Source organism: Quercus suber, unplaced genomic scaffold (assembly GCF_002906115.3).
Source record: "Quercus suber isolate HL8 unplaced genomic scaffold, Cork oak 2.0 scaffold_459, whole genome shotgun sequence".
NCBI lineage: Eukaryota > Viridiplantae > Streptophyta > Magnoliopsida > Fagales > Fagaceae > Quercus > Quercus suber.
Window position 1 is genome coordinate 133,074 of NW_027069910.1, and position 20,374 is coordinate 153,447.

Below are 20,374 nucleotides of genomic sequence, written 5' to 3' on the forward strand. Positions count from 1 at the left end.
GGGGGGGGGGGGGGGGTTGTTGGGGTTTAAATTAATAAACCAAGTAGTTTAATGAACTTGAATGAAATCATTCCAAACTCATTACACTAATGGAAAAAGGATAAATTGTTGTTTGCCTTGTCCTCATCATCCATATTCTATAGTGACAAGAAAGTATGCAAATATGATAATTACAAATGCATTACCAATATGCCAGAAAGCACCAAAGTAGGAGTGGCTTCCGTCCACCAGTTAAGGCTCTGCTCACGGAAGCTTTAAGTTTATAATTAGTAATTCATCAACAATAGACACCACACTTAAGAACCAACCTGCCCCCTTAATAAAATGATACAGATACATTTAAATTCTATGTTAAAGAACCTGCAATAAGAATGATAGTCCTGTAAGGACGCAACCTAAGCATTCCCCGGTAGCAGAAATCTGCAAACGTTGTTGCAAAGTTTAGAATCAACTATGTTTTAAACTTTCAACATCATTTTGTATTCTAACCATCAATAATGTCCGTCTTCCAAATTTTTCTATCAAGATTGATCCCAAAGCAATTGCTGGAATCTGCATGGAAAATCAGCAATATCTTGATTATGCACTAAAGGGGATCACAACATTTTAGTTACACCAAGAAGATTTAGAACCACCTCAGGAATGGATACCACTATAAACCCAATAATACTTGGCACACCTGTCATAAACCCAAAATTGTATAATCAAATATCAATTCAATGCCGTTCACATTTGTCTATCATAGAAAGCATCATTGTAGCAGGCATTTTTTACCAGCCAATTCAAAAATTTCGTCCATATAAAATGCAAATCCGTTGAGCCCTCCAAATTGTTGCAGTACCATTAGTCCAATTCCAACCTATATCAAGTTTGAGTCATACAAATTGATCACAAATCCATGTAGCAGAAATGGAGAACTTTGAGATTACTCTTTAAAGCTTACAATGAATTGATAAGCATATTTCTGCTGAAACAAATGAAGGAATTTATCTTCTGAGATCTGTTGGATGTTTTCAGTATAATCCTGTCATACAATAAAACCTTTCTTCAATTTCTTGCTTCAACTCTACATATATAGTTAATGATTCCTTTCTTACTTAAAATTAAGTTACTGGGTTACTTTGATATCAGCAGCCTCTTCAGTAGTATTGACATTCTTTCCCCTAAGGCGTTGTAGTGCAGCTTCAAACTCTTTTTCTTGGCCAATCTTTGCCTGCAGCCATTTAGCTAAATATTTGAAGCACATTTGGTGGGAACATATTTTTAACTTCAAAAGTTTCATTGAATTTGGTGTGAACATATTATAACTCAGTATACATTAGATAAGAACTAACTAAAAATTAGAATTCACTGAGCAACATATAATAATATAAACACCAACAAACTTTTAAATTGCACTCACCAGCCATCTAGGAGACTCTGGAATGAAGAATAGACCAAAAAGTAGTAATAAACATGGAATAGCTCCTGGGGAAAAAGAAAAAGGAGATCATAACTATTATGGAACTATATTATTGGAATATAGTGTAATAGAAGGTAGTAGAAGCTACCTATTAGAGCCAAGGCACGCCAGTTGATGACAGAACCAATCAGATATGCAACTGTTAGACTAAAAGGTATCATTGCCTGTTGAATGGACAAGAAGGAGTCACATAAGGAAAAAGTACATTTTGAAGCTAACATTATTGTAAGGATAATTTACCATGGTGACTGATGTAAATCCTCCCCTGAGATTCTTGGGTGTAATTTCTGATAGGTAAGTAGGTGCCTGTTCAGAAATAGAATTCAAATTTCATTATCTATCATATCTACCATAAGTTAGTGCAATTTAAAATCTAAAATCTTACAACATTTACCACATAACAAGTCAGTCCAAATCCAAATCCCAAAGATAGTCTTCCAAGGTCGAGCAACCAAGCACCCTTTCAACAAGTACTGAACATTTAGTAAATGGGTTGAAAGCAAACAATATGATATATGATTTTAACTAACAAATATAATATTTTTTCCCAAGACTCTTTTTGCCATTTTGGAAGTCCTATCTAATTTTTGGTAATTTATTATAATATATTCAAATAGAAAACATGTACTGATTATGGTTTCATTTTTGTAGAAGTGGCAATTGCTGGTAGTTTCCCATTGAAACAAGAAACTCAGCTCAGAATCATAGAAGACCCAAAAGTTCCTGCATTTCTGCCAGGGCACCAGCTCTGCAGATGGAAGTGGGGGGAGAAAAGAGGAAAAGTGGGCAGGTAAAATTTGGACTTCATTTTGAATAGCTTATATTCCTTGAAGACTACATGGTGAGAGACCATAAGTCGGTATGAAGGAAGATGATAGAACCTAAATCCCTTTTGTGCCACTCCATAGAAAAGAAAGCAACAAAACCTAGAGAGGGAGAGAGTCAAGTTTGATATGCTCATGAGGTTGGAGTTTCATGAAGTATCCAGAATCAAAGAGTTTAAGGTGATGATAGTTTGGGTGGAGCCAAATCACCTCGTCAATTGTCAAGCACACGAGTGAGAAGTTTGTTATGGAGTAAATATCTGTGAGTGCAACTTCTCCATAGAAAGGTGTAGGGACAACAGAGGACTAGAAGAGAGCATGAATAGTGTCAAGGATGTGACAAAGCTTACATTTGGCTCTCCGGTTCTGCTATGAGCCTGGACATAACAAGTTGTGAACAATGTCATATTGTTCAAGTACATTTTGAAGTGCTTGTTGAAACTCCAAACTTGGCATGAATGAGTGCACTAAGAAAACTGGGTTCTAATCATTTTGAAAAAATTACAAAAAATATATAATAATTCCAAATGAGAGATACCAGTTGATCTATATGGCTCTTGGCGCATGCTGTTTAATTAGAATTGCTATGGACTTTGAAAAACTAAATACATTTTATGGACCTACGTTAGCTTCCAATGTCCAATTTTTAAGAAGCCAAGGACGAAAAATGATTAAAGCAGAAGATAAACAACCTTAGCAAAATATATTGCGAGCCACCCCATTATGTAAAATATATCCAGAATCCACATAGTCTGCTTCAAAGAAAAATCAAAATTCAAGGGAATTAATTAAGAGCTGGTCTATACACTTGGTTAAAACATATTCAACACTAGTCCTGCAGAATTATTTGATCATTTAAAAACTCACATATCTACGACCAATGATATCTGCCAACTTCCCACTTATTACTGCACCTATCATTCCACCAATCGTCATTATGGAACCGAAAACTGAATACTGCAAAATTGAAGGGTGAATGTATAGGAAATTAATAGAACTGACTGGAGATCTAATCCACTCTACATAATCAGATAATGCAACATTTTTTCATCAACAATCACACCTACCAAGTCCCAAATTTTTTTCATCACATATTACAAATATTGTAATCATACTTTATATGTGTCTCTGATTTCCAGTGTAGATAAAGGACATCTAATCCCAATACAGCGATGGTCATACACAATCAAAATTTTTGGGTTCTTCCCATCAAAATTTGTTTTTCTTTAGTTCTTTACACATTATTTTCCCTCTTTTGGTAACTATTTTTTGTGGCTTTTTTTTGGGGGGGCGGGGGAGGGAGGGGTAATAATTCGATAGTTGGGGTGGGGGGATTTGAATCCTAGATGTTTTTATTGAGAATAACAAAATATGTCAGTTGAGATATAAGGTTCATGACAACTATGTTTTTTGTTTTAAGTATTAACCTTGTTATCAAACCAAAAATGGCATGTTTGTTTCTATGATCTATCTCTAATTTCAATTCCTCAATGGAAATGTATCAACCACATAATATGAAGCAAAAGATTTATATGGCCAAGGTTTATTTAGGTAAAGTTTTTATCAAGATTTATTTCAGGGATAATGTAATTCTTTTCAACTAACTTTCCTCAAGTGAGTTCCAGTTAGCTTAACTGGTAAAATCTCTGATGATTAAATAAGAGATTTGAGGTTCAATTTCCGTCTACACTAGAAACTAATTGGTGTCTTGATGTAATATAAAGAGCTATCATCAAGAGCAAACACCATGAATTGAAACTCTCTCTACTATACATAACACACTCTTTTAAGCAATGTGGGACAATTACACATTTTTTTTGTAGAAACAAACACACACACAGAGGGAAGAGGGAAAGGGGTCTATATCAAGATTTAGTTAATGAATTTGTCTCCTATGATTTAATTTTGTTTGCTGAATTTTTACTATTTATGTTTTTTTTAATCATTTATATTTTAGGATACAATAGGGCATTTTTAATGCATTTTATTGACAAATAAAATGACTTAATTTTTTTTCTTAATTAAAATATATAGATAAATATTATATATATATATATATATGTATGTATGTATATATGTATGTATGTATTTTTAAATACAAGTGGGGGCCTTTTTTTTATTTGAGGGCCTTAAGCGATTGCATCACTTGCATATTTGGTTTAACTAACCTTGGAGATGACTGATGGGTTTGGTTGATGGGATTTTACATGTCTTATTATTATTATTATTTTTTAAAACCTAACGTGGCAATATAGTTGATACAAATAATTTTTTATTATTCTATTTGATATATCAGTTTTTTCCATCCAAAAGATAACAGCATGATCTAAATTGGCATGACCCTAAAAAAGTTAGAGATCAAATTTATACAATAGAAATGTTAGGGATTAAATTAAAATATGGTGTAAAAGATATGGATCAAAATTATAATTTACCTTGGTAAAAGGAAAAGAATATATACATATATATATATAATTTACCTTGTGTGCGCATTGCACATGCAATAATGCTCTTTTTATTTACTTATTTATTAAGTTTAGTATTATAATGCTTAAAAGGGATATATAAATGACTGTGTATTTTTGTTTTTAAAGGAGGTAAGGTAACATGAATAATGTTTAAAAAAGAGATAGAGATTTGTAAGAAATTGAAACCCATTGGGACATTTGAATTTATTGATTGGGATAAGAATTGTGATAAGTAAAAAAAAATTGAGATTTGAATAAAAGATAGATGATATATGTTAGTGTGGATGGATGGAGATTTGTGATAATGGTATAGAATTTGGATAACAAAAATTTTGGAATGCTTTAAAGAATTAAAAAAAAAAAAACCCTAGGAATTTTGAGATAAGAATGAATAGTTTTTATGTGAGGTAATGAGTTTTTTTTTTTTTTTTTTTTTTTTTTTTTGTTTTGTTTTGTTTTTGTTTTTGTTTTTGTTTTTGTTTTGGAAGAAGTAATTTTGTGTATTTTTTTTATAAAGATAATCGAAGTATTTGAATTTAAATAGATAACAAATAGAGATAGGAATTAGACATTTGAATACAAATGGGTGGTGAGAATAACAGTTTTTTTTTTTTTTTTGGTAAATTGCAAATTACATCCCTGAAGTTTAGGGTTAACTGGATTTTATACCCCAATGTTTCAAAAACTTGATTTTACACCCTGAAGTTTGATTCTGTTAGCAATTCACCCTCTACAGTTATTTTCTGCTGTTAAGTGACACATCATCATGTTGATGTGTTTTATTTTTGCCAAATCAGCCCAAAACTGCGTTGTTTTAAGCCTAAACTTAAAACAAAATTCTCTAGCCTAAACGACATAGTTTAAGCCAAATTCCTAAAATCTAAAAACAAAAACCATGAACAAGATTGAGACCCACAAACTGTTAAACCTTATGAACCCAAAACGATTATCTCATGTGATCCCGAGTGGCGGTGGCAGCCTCACCCAAATTCATCTGTCTGCTCTATACGAATCTCCTTTTTAAAATCAACTAGAGCAAATGAACGAGGCTCCTTTGGTTTGTCATCATCTACAATACTCACGAGTTTGCTCTTCTTCTTGTCCATGATTTTGCCACCCCACTTGATGCTTTCTTTTAGTGTTCCTCACTCTTTAAGCAGCTTTAGCACACCTAATAACCTTTTCCCAACTGCAACTTCATGGATAGTTTCATCTGGCACTATCTCCTCCTTGTCCTCATCAGAGTGTGCTCAATCTTATTGACATCTATAACTTCGGTCCATCCACCAGCCTCATCTTTTACTTCTTCATTGGAAGCTCTTGGCTCTTTATCTTCTTGCATAAAAACTTCTTCATTTTCAAGCCTACAGGCTTCTAAAAGAGCACAAAAGTACAAGTTATTTATATTTTTATAAAACCATTGGAGTAATTGAAAACTTGTAACAAACTAAAACATGAAATTGTATTTTAATGGGGTACAAATGGAAGCTCAAGGAAATCGACAGGCACAAGATTAGGACAACTTCCAAAGAAAAATGGTCATAATTAAACTTGAATTTGACCAGATAAAAGGATGGACATCAACTGACCACAAGATATTGATTGGCTAGAAATAGTAAAGCAGTCAAAAATATTAAATATGAAGAAATCTCAATTCAACCAGGGCGGAGGCAGCTCAAATTTCAATTCTATGCAAACACATGAACAAACGTAAAAAGAAAAATACCTTCATCAAGCTGGAGAACCCAGACAAACTCCTCCATCTCTGTAAAGACAACCTTGTTTTCTTACAACTCTCTAGTTGTGGGGTTTAGACAACCCTGGCTTGGGTTCGGACTGGTGTAAAATAACATGAGTAGTCGGACTTGGGGAGGTGGCCACCAAGGCTGCCGCCGCCACTTGGATCACGCGAGATGATCGTTTTGGGTTCGTGAGGTTTGGCCGTTTGTGGGTCTCAACCTTGTTCGTGGTTTTTGTTTTTCTATTTTAGGAACTTGGCTTAAACTGTGTCATTTACACTAGAGAATTTTGTTTTAAGTTTAGGCCTAAAACGACGTAGTTTTGGTCTAATTTGGCAAAAATAAAACACATTAGTATGATGATGTGTTACTTAACAGCAGAAATTAACCATGGGGTGTGAATTGCTAACGGAACTAAACTTCAGGGTGTAAAATCAAGTTTTTGAAACTTTTGGATGTAAAATCCAGTCAACCCTAAACTTCAGGAGTGTAATTTACAATTTACCCTTTTTTTTTTCCCCATTTTGTACATGAGATAGTATTACTGTTTTAACCTCCACACCCTTTTTTTTTTTTTTTCATCTTTTGTAGGAAAAAAAAATTAAGCTAAATGGTATGTTATTTTAGAATTTGTATAAGGATATTCTAGTATGCCAAAAATTGAAGACGAAATAGGAAAATCCTCTTATTAATAGTATAGAAGATTTTGCCGAATTGCTCTCGCATCACGTTGACTATGTAACATTATTCATGTCATGACTTTGGAATACAGCATCTGTCTAATACAGGAAACTTTAATGTTAAGGGCCATAGCCATAAAGAAATACTCAGCATCTATTCGGCCCCTAGGGAGTGTACATTTTTTTTTTTTTGAGAAGAAGGGAGCATACAAACTTTAATGTGCTTTTAGCCATTGCAAATAAATGTGAAAGGCCATTTCAAATTAATTATTTTATTAATATTTTCTTGAGGATATTGGTTAAGGAATCATTTTTAGAAATATTTTATGAAAAAATGATAAAACAATTAATTTTTTTGACAATTTTTTATTTTTTATTTTTTATATTTCTCATATAAATGATATTAAAAATTTCTTGATATGATTTATTAACAATTGTCTTAAGAACACCCGTTAACATGACCTTTTTACTAAAAAAAAACATATGAGCGAATTTTATGGGCCATAATTATTTTCTGAAAAGTGAAAACCATCATGGTGGTGGTATAGCTTAAATTGCTAAAATTGGAAAACCGAATCTCAAATTCAAAAACATGTTATTAGCAAACATTATATGTTACCCATTATATATATTATGTCTGTTTAAGAATAGTTTATCTAGCTTTTTGCTGAAAGTGCATAAGTTAAAATATATTTGAACTTTGAAAAATTTTGAAAAAGTGAGAAAATGTGGAAAAAAGTGAGGTTTTAAAGATTTGTACATAAAGGCTAAAAGTTAAAAGATAAAAACTAAAATTGATGGCAAACGAAGTCATGAGTTGTTGTCTCCCTTTTGAATTCCAAGAAGGTAAATGGTGGAGAAACCATATAATGACAAAAGTCTCCACATCTACTAAAAAACAAGACCTTGATATGGTAGCATAAACTTTAGAAATAACTTCATGGTGTCGGTGACAATACTTTTTTTTTTTTTTTTTACAAGATAGAAATTCTACTCTAGCCTAATCTTGTGTGAAGCTCTCTCCTAGAAACTTAAACCCTGACTCTTACCCCTACATCCTACAAGCACTTATACTTGTGGAGTGACTATCACACCAAGGGTATGTGGTGGTGTCAGTGAGAATACTTGGCAATACACTGGTCCAGTTGATACTATTATTGGTCCACACCTCTACCACAACTTGCCACGTCACAAGTTGTGGCCAAGTCCATCGGTCGCAATTGTTGCTATTCATGGAACAGTATGAGAGCCCATGTATAGTAATCTCTCTCTAATTCTCTCTTATACACGAACATAATTTCTTTCCATATAGGTTTTAGGCCTTACTACTTTCGTATTCCAAGAAAGAAAGATGGAGGATGAAGTGGTGTAAAAGTCTCTACTTGTAAAACAAGAGCCAAGCAACGTAGTAGATATTGGCAATGACCATGTTGGTAATCATGGTGCTACCAATGGTGGTGCTGCTAAGGTTTTCAAACCTAGACCATTCATTAAACCGTAAAAGGGAGAGGTTTAAGGTTTTTGAGGTTGAACTGAGGTTGAACTGTGATGATGTCATAATTAATTTAATAATTATTTTAAATATATATAAAAACATTAAATTAATAAAAAAATAGAAAAATTAACTAAAATAGTCTAATTCTTTCAAATATTTTTTATATCATAACTTTCAAGACAAATAAGAAATGTCAAATCCTTAGCAAACATAAATATGAATTACTCAACCAATCCATAAACGTACAAAGTAAAAATGCATAAACAAGCCTCCAAGTTACAATACACAACTACACATTGTTTCTTAAAAAAATACATAAAACTTATTTCTAAAAAACAATAATACAGATAGTCAAAGAATCACAACTTCATACACAGAGTCAAATTAACAAACTAATATACACAGAGTCATAGAGTCAAAGAATCACAAATTCACAACTTCATACAATTTCTGAAATAGTGAAATTCACCAATTTTTTACAACAGGCCATCACAAGATTCATAACTTTCACAAGTTAAAGATTGATGTTCATAGATTATAAACACATACTTATCAAACAAAAATTATAAAATATAAACACACATTGAAGCACAATTTTTACAAATGATATGTTTCTTGATAACTTGAGAAAAATTGGCCAAAAAATATAAATTGACATAAAAGAAAGAAGAATTAAAAAGGATAAAGTACCTTGCAATCTGGGCAAGGATGCGATGGAGTAAGAGTGACGACGACGAGGCAGAGATGTAATGAGAGTGACGGCAATGAGGTAGAGATGTCATGAGAGTGAGAGAGAGGCAGAGAGTGATTGAGAGAGTGAGTTGCGACCTGGATTGAGCTACGACAGCGATGAGGGAGAGAGGCAGAGAGTGATTGAGAGTGATTGAGAGAGTGAGGCGAGGGTTTCATTGTTTCAGGGTTTCTATTTTGTTCAATATGCATGCTCCAAACGATGCTGTATAGGAAAATAAAAAACAGAGAAGAGATGGAACAACGCCGTTTTAAGGCTTGAAACAAAGCAACTTTTTGAACCATGTGAACCGGGCAGTTGGAACGCGGTTCGTATAGGTCCATGATTTTTTCGCATGGAACAGTTCTTCTCCTTAAATGGACTGTAAAATTGGCCAATTCGAGGTTTTTCTAGTTGGACCGTGCGGTCCGATTCGAGTTTAAAAACCATGGGTGCTGTTGCTATTTGACCGTGTGATTCCAGTGCCACAACTATTCTCGTTATCAGCACCATTGTGGCTGCTTGTGATGCCTTCATTAATGGCATTGTTGTGAGTATAATCCCATTTTATATATAATTACTCATTCAATTATAATAGTAAGATTCTTCTATCTCTCACCTCAAAATTACAAATAATAATATAGTGATATTATTAGGAGTATGTTTGGTTAGATACATTTTAGGGATGATAGAAAAAGAAGAAGAGAAAATAGGAGAAAATGAAATTTATAGGGATGTTTGGACAGATAAATTTGTGGAAAAAAAATTGGTAAAGTCATGTATTGTCTTTCCAAGTCTACCAAAATATTTTCTTCCCAACTTGAGAAGAAATAAGAGAGAAAAAGGAACACAAGAAGGACTTTTTAGACCGTAACACCCTTTTGTGCAACGTAACCAACGTAAAAAAGAAAAATAAAAAAAAGGGTTCAATTTTTTTTTTTTTTTGGTCCTTTTCTTGTTCATTAGTTTTCTTAGCATCTGTTTTTGTCCTTTTCTGTTACCATATGTTTTTCGTTTTGTTTGTTTGTTTATTTTTGTTTTGTTCAACCCTTTTTTCTTAATATTAGTTTTTTTTTTTTTTCATTTTTTTGCTAATTTTTATTTATTTATTTATTTAGTAGAGACATGAAAGTAAATTTTTATGAACAAAATTTTCTATCTCATTTTTCTTCTCAATCAAACAAATGAGTTTTTCTTTTCTCAACTTTTCTATCTTTTCAACTAAACACATATGAGAAATAACTCATTTTTTCTATTACCACACTATCAATTATTGAGTCAAATCATCGATACGACACCATTTTTTATTATTGATAAGTTCATCTAATTTTTTTGATAATATTAAATATATTAAATTGTCGAAGATCTTCTCCAACAAGAATGAGCATATATGTATATATATATATATTCATATAAATACTAAAAATAGTAAATATGACAAAACAAGGTCACATAAAAGCTTGTTGATGTTCTTAAAAGTTACTATAGTTTTCAAGTAGAATTTGTGGTGTTCTTTTATGTTAGAACCACTCTTCCTCTCTCTTGTGTATGCGTGTGTTCGTTTCTTTAAAAAAAAAAAAAATGCTGATGTTGATGTTTCTATTGTGTGGTAGGAAGAAGCATCAAACTTTTTACGGTACAAATATATATATATATATATATATATTTATTTATATATATATATATAGACAACTTTTGAATTTTTTTTTTTTTGGGTCAGAAATGGCTACTTATATATTAGAAGTAAAAAGTCTATTACAAAAAGTGTTAGCTTTATCACTAGCTAACAGGTGCTCCACCACAGGTGGTGGTTCCGCAAACACTACAAAAGATAAAGTACAACTAGCCCCTACTCTAGCTAAAGCATCTGCACAACGATTTGCTTCACAATAGGTGTGCTCAACCTGTTTGTTGGAGAAGCCTCTTAGGAGGGTCCTGCAGTCAGTCAAAAGAGGCTCCATTAGCATATTGGCAGAATCATTATTCATTAGCTGAAAGGAAATTTTAGAAAGGAAAGTTTTTGTATCAATATTATTAATAAAGCTGTTTCTTGATCGTAACATGCTTAAATTTTGGAATTGGAAAATTTCTTTTATTTTCCTTTTCTCTTCTTTTCTTAAAATTTTAAATTAAGAATCTTTTTCTCAATTTATTTTTTTAGTCCGTTCACTAATTTTATTTTAACAACAAAAATAAATAAAGTCTCTAACGGTATTTTTGTCTTTGGATACTTCTATATCTAAAAGAAAGGAAAACATATGATGTTTCAAAAATCATTTTTTACTTGGTGTTGTTTTTAATTTAGCGAGTAAAACACACACACACACACATATATACACACACACACACACTAAGTAGGTTCGATAAAGTCAGATTGAAACTGTTACATATTTTTGCATCAAACTATTTGGTTTTAACGATTTCTCAAAGTTAGATTTTCCTCTCATTCCTGTCATTGTCATTATCACCAATTTATCATTTTTTTAAAATTTGGTCACAAAGGCTTTTTTTTTTTTTTTAAACATAATTTTTTTTGTAAAATAGAATTTGGGCAAGCCTCTAACTATAGAGACAACGGAAATTGTTTCAAAACTTGTCATATATGATTTGATAGAATGTCAAGTTCAATTCTTTTTTTTCAAGTAAAAAACTAAAATTTATAATAGAAAAATAAGGATAGAAAAATAAACAAAAGTTTTAATTGAAGAAAAAAAAATGCCAAAAAAAAAAAAAATTGTTGGTACCTTTCAATTTGATGAATGAGTTCTTTAAGACAAAAGATCTTTACATTGTGTTTAGATGGAAAGAGATAATGTGAGAGGAGACAGGAGCTCCTTCCATCTCTCTCCATTCCAAACATACACTCTCAATCTTTTAAAACTTACGTACTATCAAACATTGTAACCTAGTTATATAAATTCACATCAGTGCTTTAGGATTCAGCTAGAGATACTATTTGAGTTACATGATGAACTGATATGGGTTGAAATTGAAGTTTTCTTTTGTCTGAGAAATTGATGTTTGTGGCTTCTTTGCAGGCGGTATATTCGTCCCTTGCTAAGAATGGAATCATCGGTGATCTGGGCCTCACTGTGGCAGAGGTGAAGTACTCATGCGCGCGCGCACAAATATACATAGACTCGGAAAGTTGGATGAAATTAATATTATTACATTGTTTCTAAATTTTATCTTCACAAATATTGGCTACAAATAGTGTGTGTATATATATATATATATAGTAATAGATCTCATTTACGATCGCTAAGTGCTAGCTAGTTACGTACATCATTCATCATTTTACACAATTGCTAACCACTAGGTATACAAATATTGCAAACATGAGGTACACTTAGCAAAAACACACGTAGTATACTGTATATTGTATGTACATAAAAATTTGTATTCCTACAAATCATATCAAATAAAAATATTTTAAAAAATATATATATAAAATACAATTTTTGAAACAGTTTTTAAAAATTTTTGAACCAAATGAAACACGTAGGTATGATATAATATATGTACTTATTCCATGTCATATATATTCTCTCTTGGACATTACTATGTATGTGGACAAAGAAATTGGCAACAAGGATGGTTTGACAAATGCTTATATAGTTATATAAAATGACTAGGGTAATCAATAGTCTCATGCTCGATCTAAATCATAACAGTGGTCTTAAAGATCCTAGTATAATCAAGCGTATTGCGCCATGGCTAGTTTTGACAAGTGAGGAGAAAAGTCAGAAAACTTCTTATAGTCGAAAGTGATATATATATATATACATATATATTCAATTATTAAAGTGGATTAATTAATTGGATCAGGTAATGAGTGTCCTTAGAAAACCATTTTAAGAAAGTTTTTATATTAATTTCATGGGAAATATAAAAAAGGGTTTAAAAAATCAATTATTTTTTCTTTTCTCATAAAATGTTTCTAAAAATATTTTATAAATCAATACTCATCCATTAGCTTTTCACTACTTAATTAAGTAAACTGCAATTGTTTCTTTATACTTCTGCTAATGTATTTGACTTCTACATCTTTCACTCAAATGTGCAGTATTCGCTGATTGGATCAATAATGACAATTGGAGCAATAATAGGGGCATTAATAAGTGGAAAGATGTCGGATGTCATTGATTGTAGATATGTGTGTTTTTCAAGGCCATATTTCTATAAAATGTTAATGGTGTTAAGTTTTTCAACTCAAAAAACCTCAAGCGCGCGATTCTATAATTCCTTTCAACTTTTATTGATATTTTGAAGCAGACATTTTGGATTTTGGATATATTCTACATCCTGGGATGGCTATCAATAATCTTTGCCAAGGTTTCATATCTTCCTTTTTTATCATACGTCAAAGATTGTATTTTTTTTTCTCCCCCTAACAAGGGTGGATTAGAATTTCATGCAATACTTAAATTATTGCATAGGGTGCAATTACTCCTCAATTCTCTCAAAAAAAAAAATTTACCTCTTCACTTTTTAACTCTCAATCTTAACCTAGGCTGTTGCACCTAATTTCAATCTGCATACAGTTGCTAGTTTTAATCTCACATAACTCATTTGCATTTATATCATAATACTAAATGTTTTGTGCTTGCTAACTGGGTGCTTTGTTGCTCGACTTTGGAAGATTTTTATTGGGAGTTGGATACGGGATTACATGTTATGTGGTATAAATGAAGTAATATTGATTTTTCAAATTCATATACTCATGCATATGACCGATAATGAATTATCATTCCACTGCGAACAGGGACTTGTGTACCTTGTAGAAATAACACCAAAGAATCTGGGAGGTGGGTTTATGTCAACAACTCAGGTATATTCAATCCTTCTAAATTTTTGTATCATGCCTTGAATCCAACTAATAAGTTATGTATGTGACCAACAATCGCACAATTACAGATTTTCCAATAGTAATTCAATTGGTATAAAATCATGCTAACATAATCCGAAATCCATAGCACCATAATAGAGGGTGTAGATACTCATGGGGAATGTTTTATTATTTGATTGGATGATGAGACAATAGTTTTTAGTGTGATTTTGAATAGAATGTGGAATTTAGACCATGCATGTGTTAGGTTTAAAGTTGGCAAATTCCATAACAATGTAACTGTCAGATGTGTCATTAATTATTTTATAAAAGTTACATCATGTTCAAGACCATTTTTGCAATAAACAGCTCAAGAAAATTAGTTTAGAAAGATACCACTACTCTTCATCTAAGTTTGACTATCCCTCAATCGAGGCTTGATTGATGAAAATCGGGAACCCAAAATGATAATGTGTATTACTACATGCGATGTTGTGGGTAATTTCTACCCTAATGAGAGAGACTATATAAAAGACCTATTAAGTTCAACTTTCATAAGTTTGGAAACGCAGCTAACGTAAGCAATATAGAGAGAGAAAACTTTAGATTTCATCTTGTGTACCTTTGAGTTCAAAAGATACATTTTTTCTGTTGTTTCTCACTTGTGAGATCAAGAGATGAAGCCATAGAACCATCATCCTAGCGTTAATGTAGAGTTCCAATCTTCAAGAGGTTGTTGGAGTCGGTCGGATGTTCTAGTCGTGAAGTGTGGGTGCATCACCCGAGGAGGTATCTAATGCGTCGTCCGCATGAAGAAAATCACTGCTAAGGGTCTATGGCTCATGCCCATTTCTCGTTTCTTCAACAAACTCAAAAAACAATCTACATCATCGAAATGCCAACTTTATTATACTGTGTTTAGCATAAATAAATTTCAAATAAGATCCATTCATTATGCTTCAACATCTAGCTCTTAACCACAAGCTCAATGATATCTTAAAGCTCCTAACTAATTAAGGCCCCAACTGACCTAGTTTAATTCCCATAAATCCAACAACTCCATGATCAGCCTTGATCAGACTTGATTTTTCTTTGATTTCTTATAAAATTCATTCATCTTCAATCGAACTGTCACTAAAAACCTTAGTTTTTTCATCGATTCAATACCAAAAGCTAGGTATGTACATAGTTTCATTCATGATCCATGTGTTCCAACAAATAGCCAAACCCAATATCATGAGATTTACAATAAAATAGTCTAGTTTGCTTCACATATGGCCAAGTAACAGTTTGAAGTTAGAAGATAATGGAAACTTCCTAAGGTATCTTTTGCATTGAATTGCTTTTTTTTTTTTTTTTTGGAGAAAATTTATCTTGAAATACTAAAATTAATATAAAGGAGATATTTTTAGACTTCTTGCCTTAAGAATAAATAGATTGACCAAGTATTAAAAATTTGAGCCTTTAATTTTCTTCCCTTTGAAATCCTTAATAAATCTTCTAGCTGGTTATTTTTTTTGAATTCAGGTTAGTCAATTTAATAAACCTATAAGTTGCTGGCAGGTCATTAATCTGAATTTTCTAAAAACCCCACTGAAAATAAGGAAATATATTTCAAACTCTAATGTAAATTTACTAATTTAACCTATTTAATTTTCCTTTTTTGGATATTAACATTTTCCAATTGGAATTTACTTTTTCTTTTGGTGGGTCTTATTGTTCATTCTTCATTGTGCAGTCATGACAAATTATGGCTCTTCTCTCACATTTCTCATTGGTTCAATTATCAGCTGGCGTACCTTGGCCCTAATAGGCAGATTTGTATGCACATTATACTTGCAAACTAATGGTTCTTTCTTATGTAATGGTTTCTACATATTTTCATTCTCAGGTTCTATTCCATGTATATTAATGTTCTTTGGTCTATTTCTCATTCCAGAGTCCCCTAGATGATTGGTGAGTTCAATTGAAATTTAGTTAAAATTTTTGTTAGTTGAGTACATAATTCTCATTGTTTTTCATTTAGGATGAGCAAAGCTAAAACCATGTTAAAATTAAATCAAATTGCAGTAGTTCACATTTAAGGTAGTACACGAATGCATCAACATTCTCAAATGATCACTGCAACTATATCTGCAGGCAAAGATTGGCAAACGAAGAGAATTTGAGCCTGCTCTCCAACGCCTCAGGGGAGTCAATGCTGAAACCTCTCAAGAGGCCTCTGATATCGAAGTAACAGATCATCGAAAGTTCTTTTGGACTCACTATTACCATATTATTGACATCAACACAAAGAACTGAGCCAGTTGTCTAGCATGCATTGTACAGGATTATACTGATAACCTTCAACAAAACTCAGATGACAAAATTCAGAACTTGTTTCAACGAAAATATGTTCATCTACTCATTGTGAGTTGAAAAAATCAATCATATCCTGTGTTACTCCTTTTTGTGCTATATAATTTGTCTAATCCATGGATATGACTAAATCAATGTACAGGTTGGAGTCGGGCTGATGTTAGTGCAAGCACTTGGAGGGCTCTATGGGTTTCTGTTTTATATGAGTGAAAATTTTAATTCTGCTGGTAAATCATGGAGATTATTAACAGAACTTCATACAAAATAGACAAAGCACAAAACTTATGTTACATGTATATGTCTATATATATATATATATTTTTTTTTTTTTGGGGGTTACAGGTATCTCTAGTACTGTCGGGTACATAATGCTGGCTGTTATCCTGGTAGGTCTTGAATATATACATATATATATATATATATATGTTAAAAATATTGTGTGATTTTCTTCAGTGAATTTCTCAGAAGAGTGGATATTTCCTCTGCAGATTCCTTCAATTTTTCTGGGCGCCTCACTGATAGATAAACTTGGAAGACGAACGATTTTGATGGTTAGGCTACAAAAAAAGTTTTTTAAGTTTAGGGCTTAATTGATCAAATATTTAATAGAAGAATCTGCAATGTTTGCAGGTTTCTGCAATGGGGAATTGCTTAGGTTGCCTCCTTACAGGATTATCATACTTGTTGCAGGTTCCTTAACGTTATCTTGAACATTTGACATTTCTGTGTTGATCAATCACCCTCTGTAATTTTCAATATACTATGAACAGGACTATAACTGGTGGAAAGGAGTCAGTCCCATTTTGGCCCTTGTAGGAGTATTGGTAATGATATTTTTATTATCAAACATTTCTATACTTTCTTCTTACTATTAACTATCGTTGGTAACTTTTGGTTTCACAATCTCTTTTGTATCTGTATATTTTGTTATGTAGCATTTTTTCCCTCTCCTTTTCGTTTAATCCGTAAGCTAATAAAATAGTTAAACTGAGCAATGTGGCAAGACGTTGAACCAAAACTGCCTAATTCTCTTCATTTGATCAGTGGCAAGAACCTTGTTCTGAATTGATGTCCCCCCAGCAATAAAAACAGAAGAAAGGATCAAAGCACATAAACAAGAACACCAGGTTTACGTGGTTTTCCCACACTAGGACTACACTCATTGAGTTTTAATAAACTCTGGAAGGAGTTACAAAGATCATAGGTATATATATGATCCCAATTACCTTAGTGCACCTAAGAGTACTTCTACTGTATTCTCAAACACTGGAAATATCCCAATAGTAGTACAGATGCCAATTGGATGCAATATGAGTCCCCTCTTGGCGCCTGCTAACTCCCGAACCCCTAGCATAACCAACACAGTAGATCAGTAACCACGTAGATCTTTTAATGTCAAGTTTGGAAGGATTTGTACAAGTTTAATTGCATTCTTTTTTTTCTTTGTTATTTCATTTTCAATTTCTTTTAGTGTTTTCTAGTCTTTACTCTTTAGACAGAGAAAGCTCTCTCATCCTTGTACTGTTACACAACCATCATCACTACTTTGGTGAAATGCAAACACCCAGTGATAATTTCATATTCTTGTATTTGACTCATATATTTAAAATTGAACTGTTTGATTCTGAAATCAGGTTTATATGGGATCTTACTCATTTGGCATGGTAGGAATACCATGGATTATAGTCTCAGAGGTTGGTTAACATTAATTAGCTTGATATCTTCATCACTTCAATGGAAATTTAAATCAACGATAAGTATAGCTCATACTGAATAATGTTCCTCTTTCTCCAGATATTTCCTATAAATGTGAAGGGCTCAGCTGGAACTCTTTGCAATTTGGTCAATTGGTTTGCCTCCTGTCTTGTTTCCTACACCTTTAACTTCTTATTCGAGTGGAGCTCAGCAGGTGATGCCACTCACTTGTTTCTTCCTCTGTGTTATCCAGAGTTTTTATTCCTAGTGGTGATTTAGCTGTGCATGAATGCCATTTCAGGAACATTTTTCATATATTCAAGCATTTGCGGTTTGGGTGTTCTTTACTTCTTTTCATTGCAAACTAGTACCAGAGACTAAAGGGCGAACATTGGAAGAAATACAATCATCACTAACTGACATTCTGCAATGAGGAGCATGACACTAGAGGGGTACCAAATAACATGTGCTAGTTGCACTGTATCAGTAACAACGAATCTAATAAAAATTTATTTTTGATTAATCAATATAATGCCACACTGGATTTCCCAGTCTTACTCGTTACATGTTGATGGGTGTGTCTGTGTTGTTGTCATGGTAGTAGTTTATGATGATGGGTGTTGTCTGTGTTGAGAATACCCTTATTATTTATGTAAAAGAAGAAAAAATTGCAGTTGGGGATTGGGATCTCTCTTAATATTTAGACACAACTGCCACTGCAAGATGGGACTATCTTTATACTGTGCAGCTGAAGGAAGAGATTTTAGCCATGATATGTACCTTCAACTCTATCAAAATGATAGGTTTTCATGTGACAGCTAGCAACTTGTGATGCCTCTACATAATGCAAAATTCTTGTATCCGATAGGCACATGAGATACCATCTCCTACATAATCTTTAGTAAAATAAAAAACATACAATCTTCCCTTGTATAAGTCTTAAAAATTCTGATTCTAACTAATCTTTGGTACTAACAACAAAGTAGACAATTTTGTTTCTTAAATTGAAGAAGAACCATGTTTCTTAGAGCATGCATTATGTCATGATGTATCTTTTCTTTCAGTTAATGAATAAAGTTGATTTACTTCCTAAAAAAAAAAGGAACAATAAATTAAGTAGAGCTCATACAATGCCTCTAAGAATGCCTCCCATGTGACTTATTTCTCAGTCTCATTCAACCAATCTCTATCCCTCATCCCTCATCCCACCAAATGGCAAAAAATTCACATGTTGCTCACTAGTGCCTCCCATGCTAAGAAGCACGGATATAGATATGGATACAAGTACGGGTACATGTGCAAAATGGCAATGCGGGAATTTTTGAAAGAATTTGACATGGTATACAGCATGATACGTCTATTAAATAATTATTAAATATATTTTTATATAATTATTTGTTCATTTAAACCCCTTCAACCAGATTGTTTAACCTAATATATTAACCAAGTGATTTCTTAAATTAATTATTCAGATCTAGGTCAAACATAAATAAATCATATCATGCAAAGTAGCGAAAAATAAATAACACCACGATATGATAACTTAGGAAAACCAATGAAATGAACCGTTTTAAGGTAAAAACTTGGGAAGGATTTGACCTAGCTATCCTCAAGGTAAAGTAAATCCACTATAAAAGAATTAAAGTTTTTACAATCAGATTTAATCATAAATCTATTGCTACCTCATGTAGTAACTTACTGACATGACCACGTGTAAGTTTCAAATCCATGGACTCCTTCTCTTCTTGGATTTGCAGAACACAAACTCCCACATTTGTAATTAACTTTAAGATCCCACTTGAAGGTTTATTAACACAAACTTTCCAGTTTGTAACTTCAAGACCACCCTTGAAGGTTTAGATCATCAGCAGTTGTTGATTTTGTATGCAGCAACTTTAGATATACCGGATCTAATCACATGAGAATGATTTCCAATAGTGACTTTGAAAAAGGAAGGCACAATACATTTTAGATCTCACAAGAGCACTTCTAAAGTCTTTCAAAAGCTCTAAAAACATAGTTAGAGTTTTCCTTTATATATTAGAAGTGTTTCACTTGAAACCCAAAACATTTAAGTAGAGTTTGGGCTGAAATA

General features: G+C 32.4%; 1 protein-coding gene and 1 pseudogene across 1 annotated transcript; one reads left to right on the top strand and one right to left on the bottom strand.

Moving 5' to 3' along the window:
- Window positions 1-18,712, top strand: part of LOC112037173 (sugar transporter ERD6-like 5) — a 26,069-nt pseudogene extending 7,357 nt beyond the window's left edge.
- LOC112037166 (sugar transporter ERD6-like 5) lies at window positions 50-3,239 on the bottom strand. The gene is made up of 13 exons (XM_065762452.1): window positions 3,154-3,239; window positions 2,979-3,038; window positions 1,857-1,922; window positions 1,703-1,768; window positions 1,551-1,626; window positions 1,403-1,467; window positions 1,121-1,213; window positions 944-1,024; window positions 775-859; window positions 636-679; window positions 490-552; window positions 361-420; window positions 50-239 (listed from the first exon to the last, which is right to left on the bottom strand). The coding sequence occupies exons 1-13, from the start codon at window positions 3,220-3,222 to the stop codon at window positions 171-173; spliced, it is 897 nt and encodes a 298-aa protein (XP_065618524.1). The 5' UTR covers window positions 3,223-3,239; the 3' UTR covers window positions 50-170.
- Window positions 18,713-20,374: the final 1,662 nt, after the last annotated feature.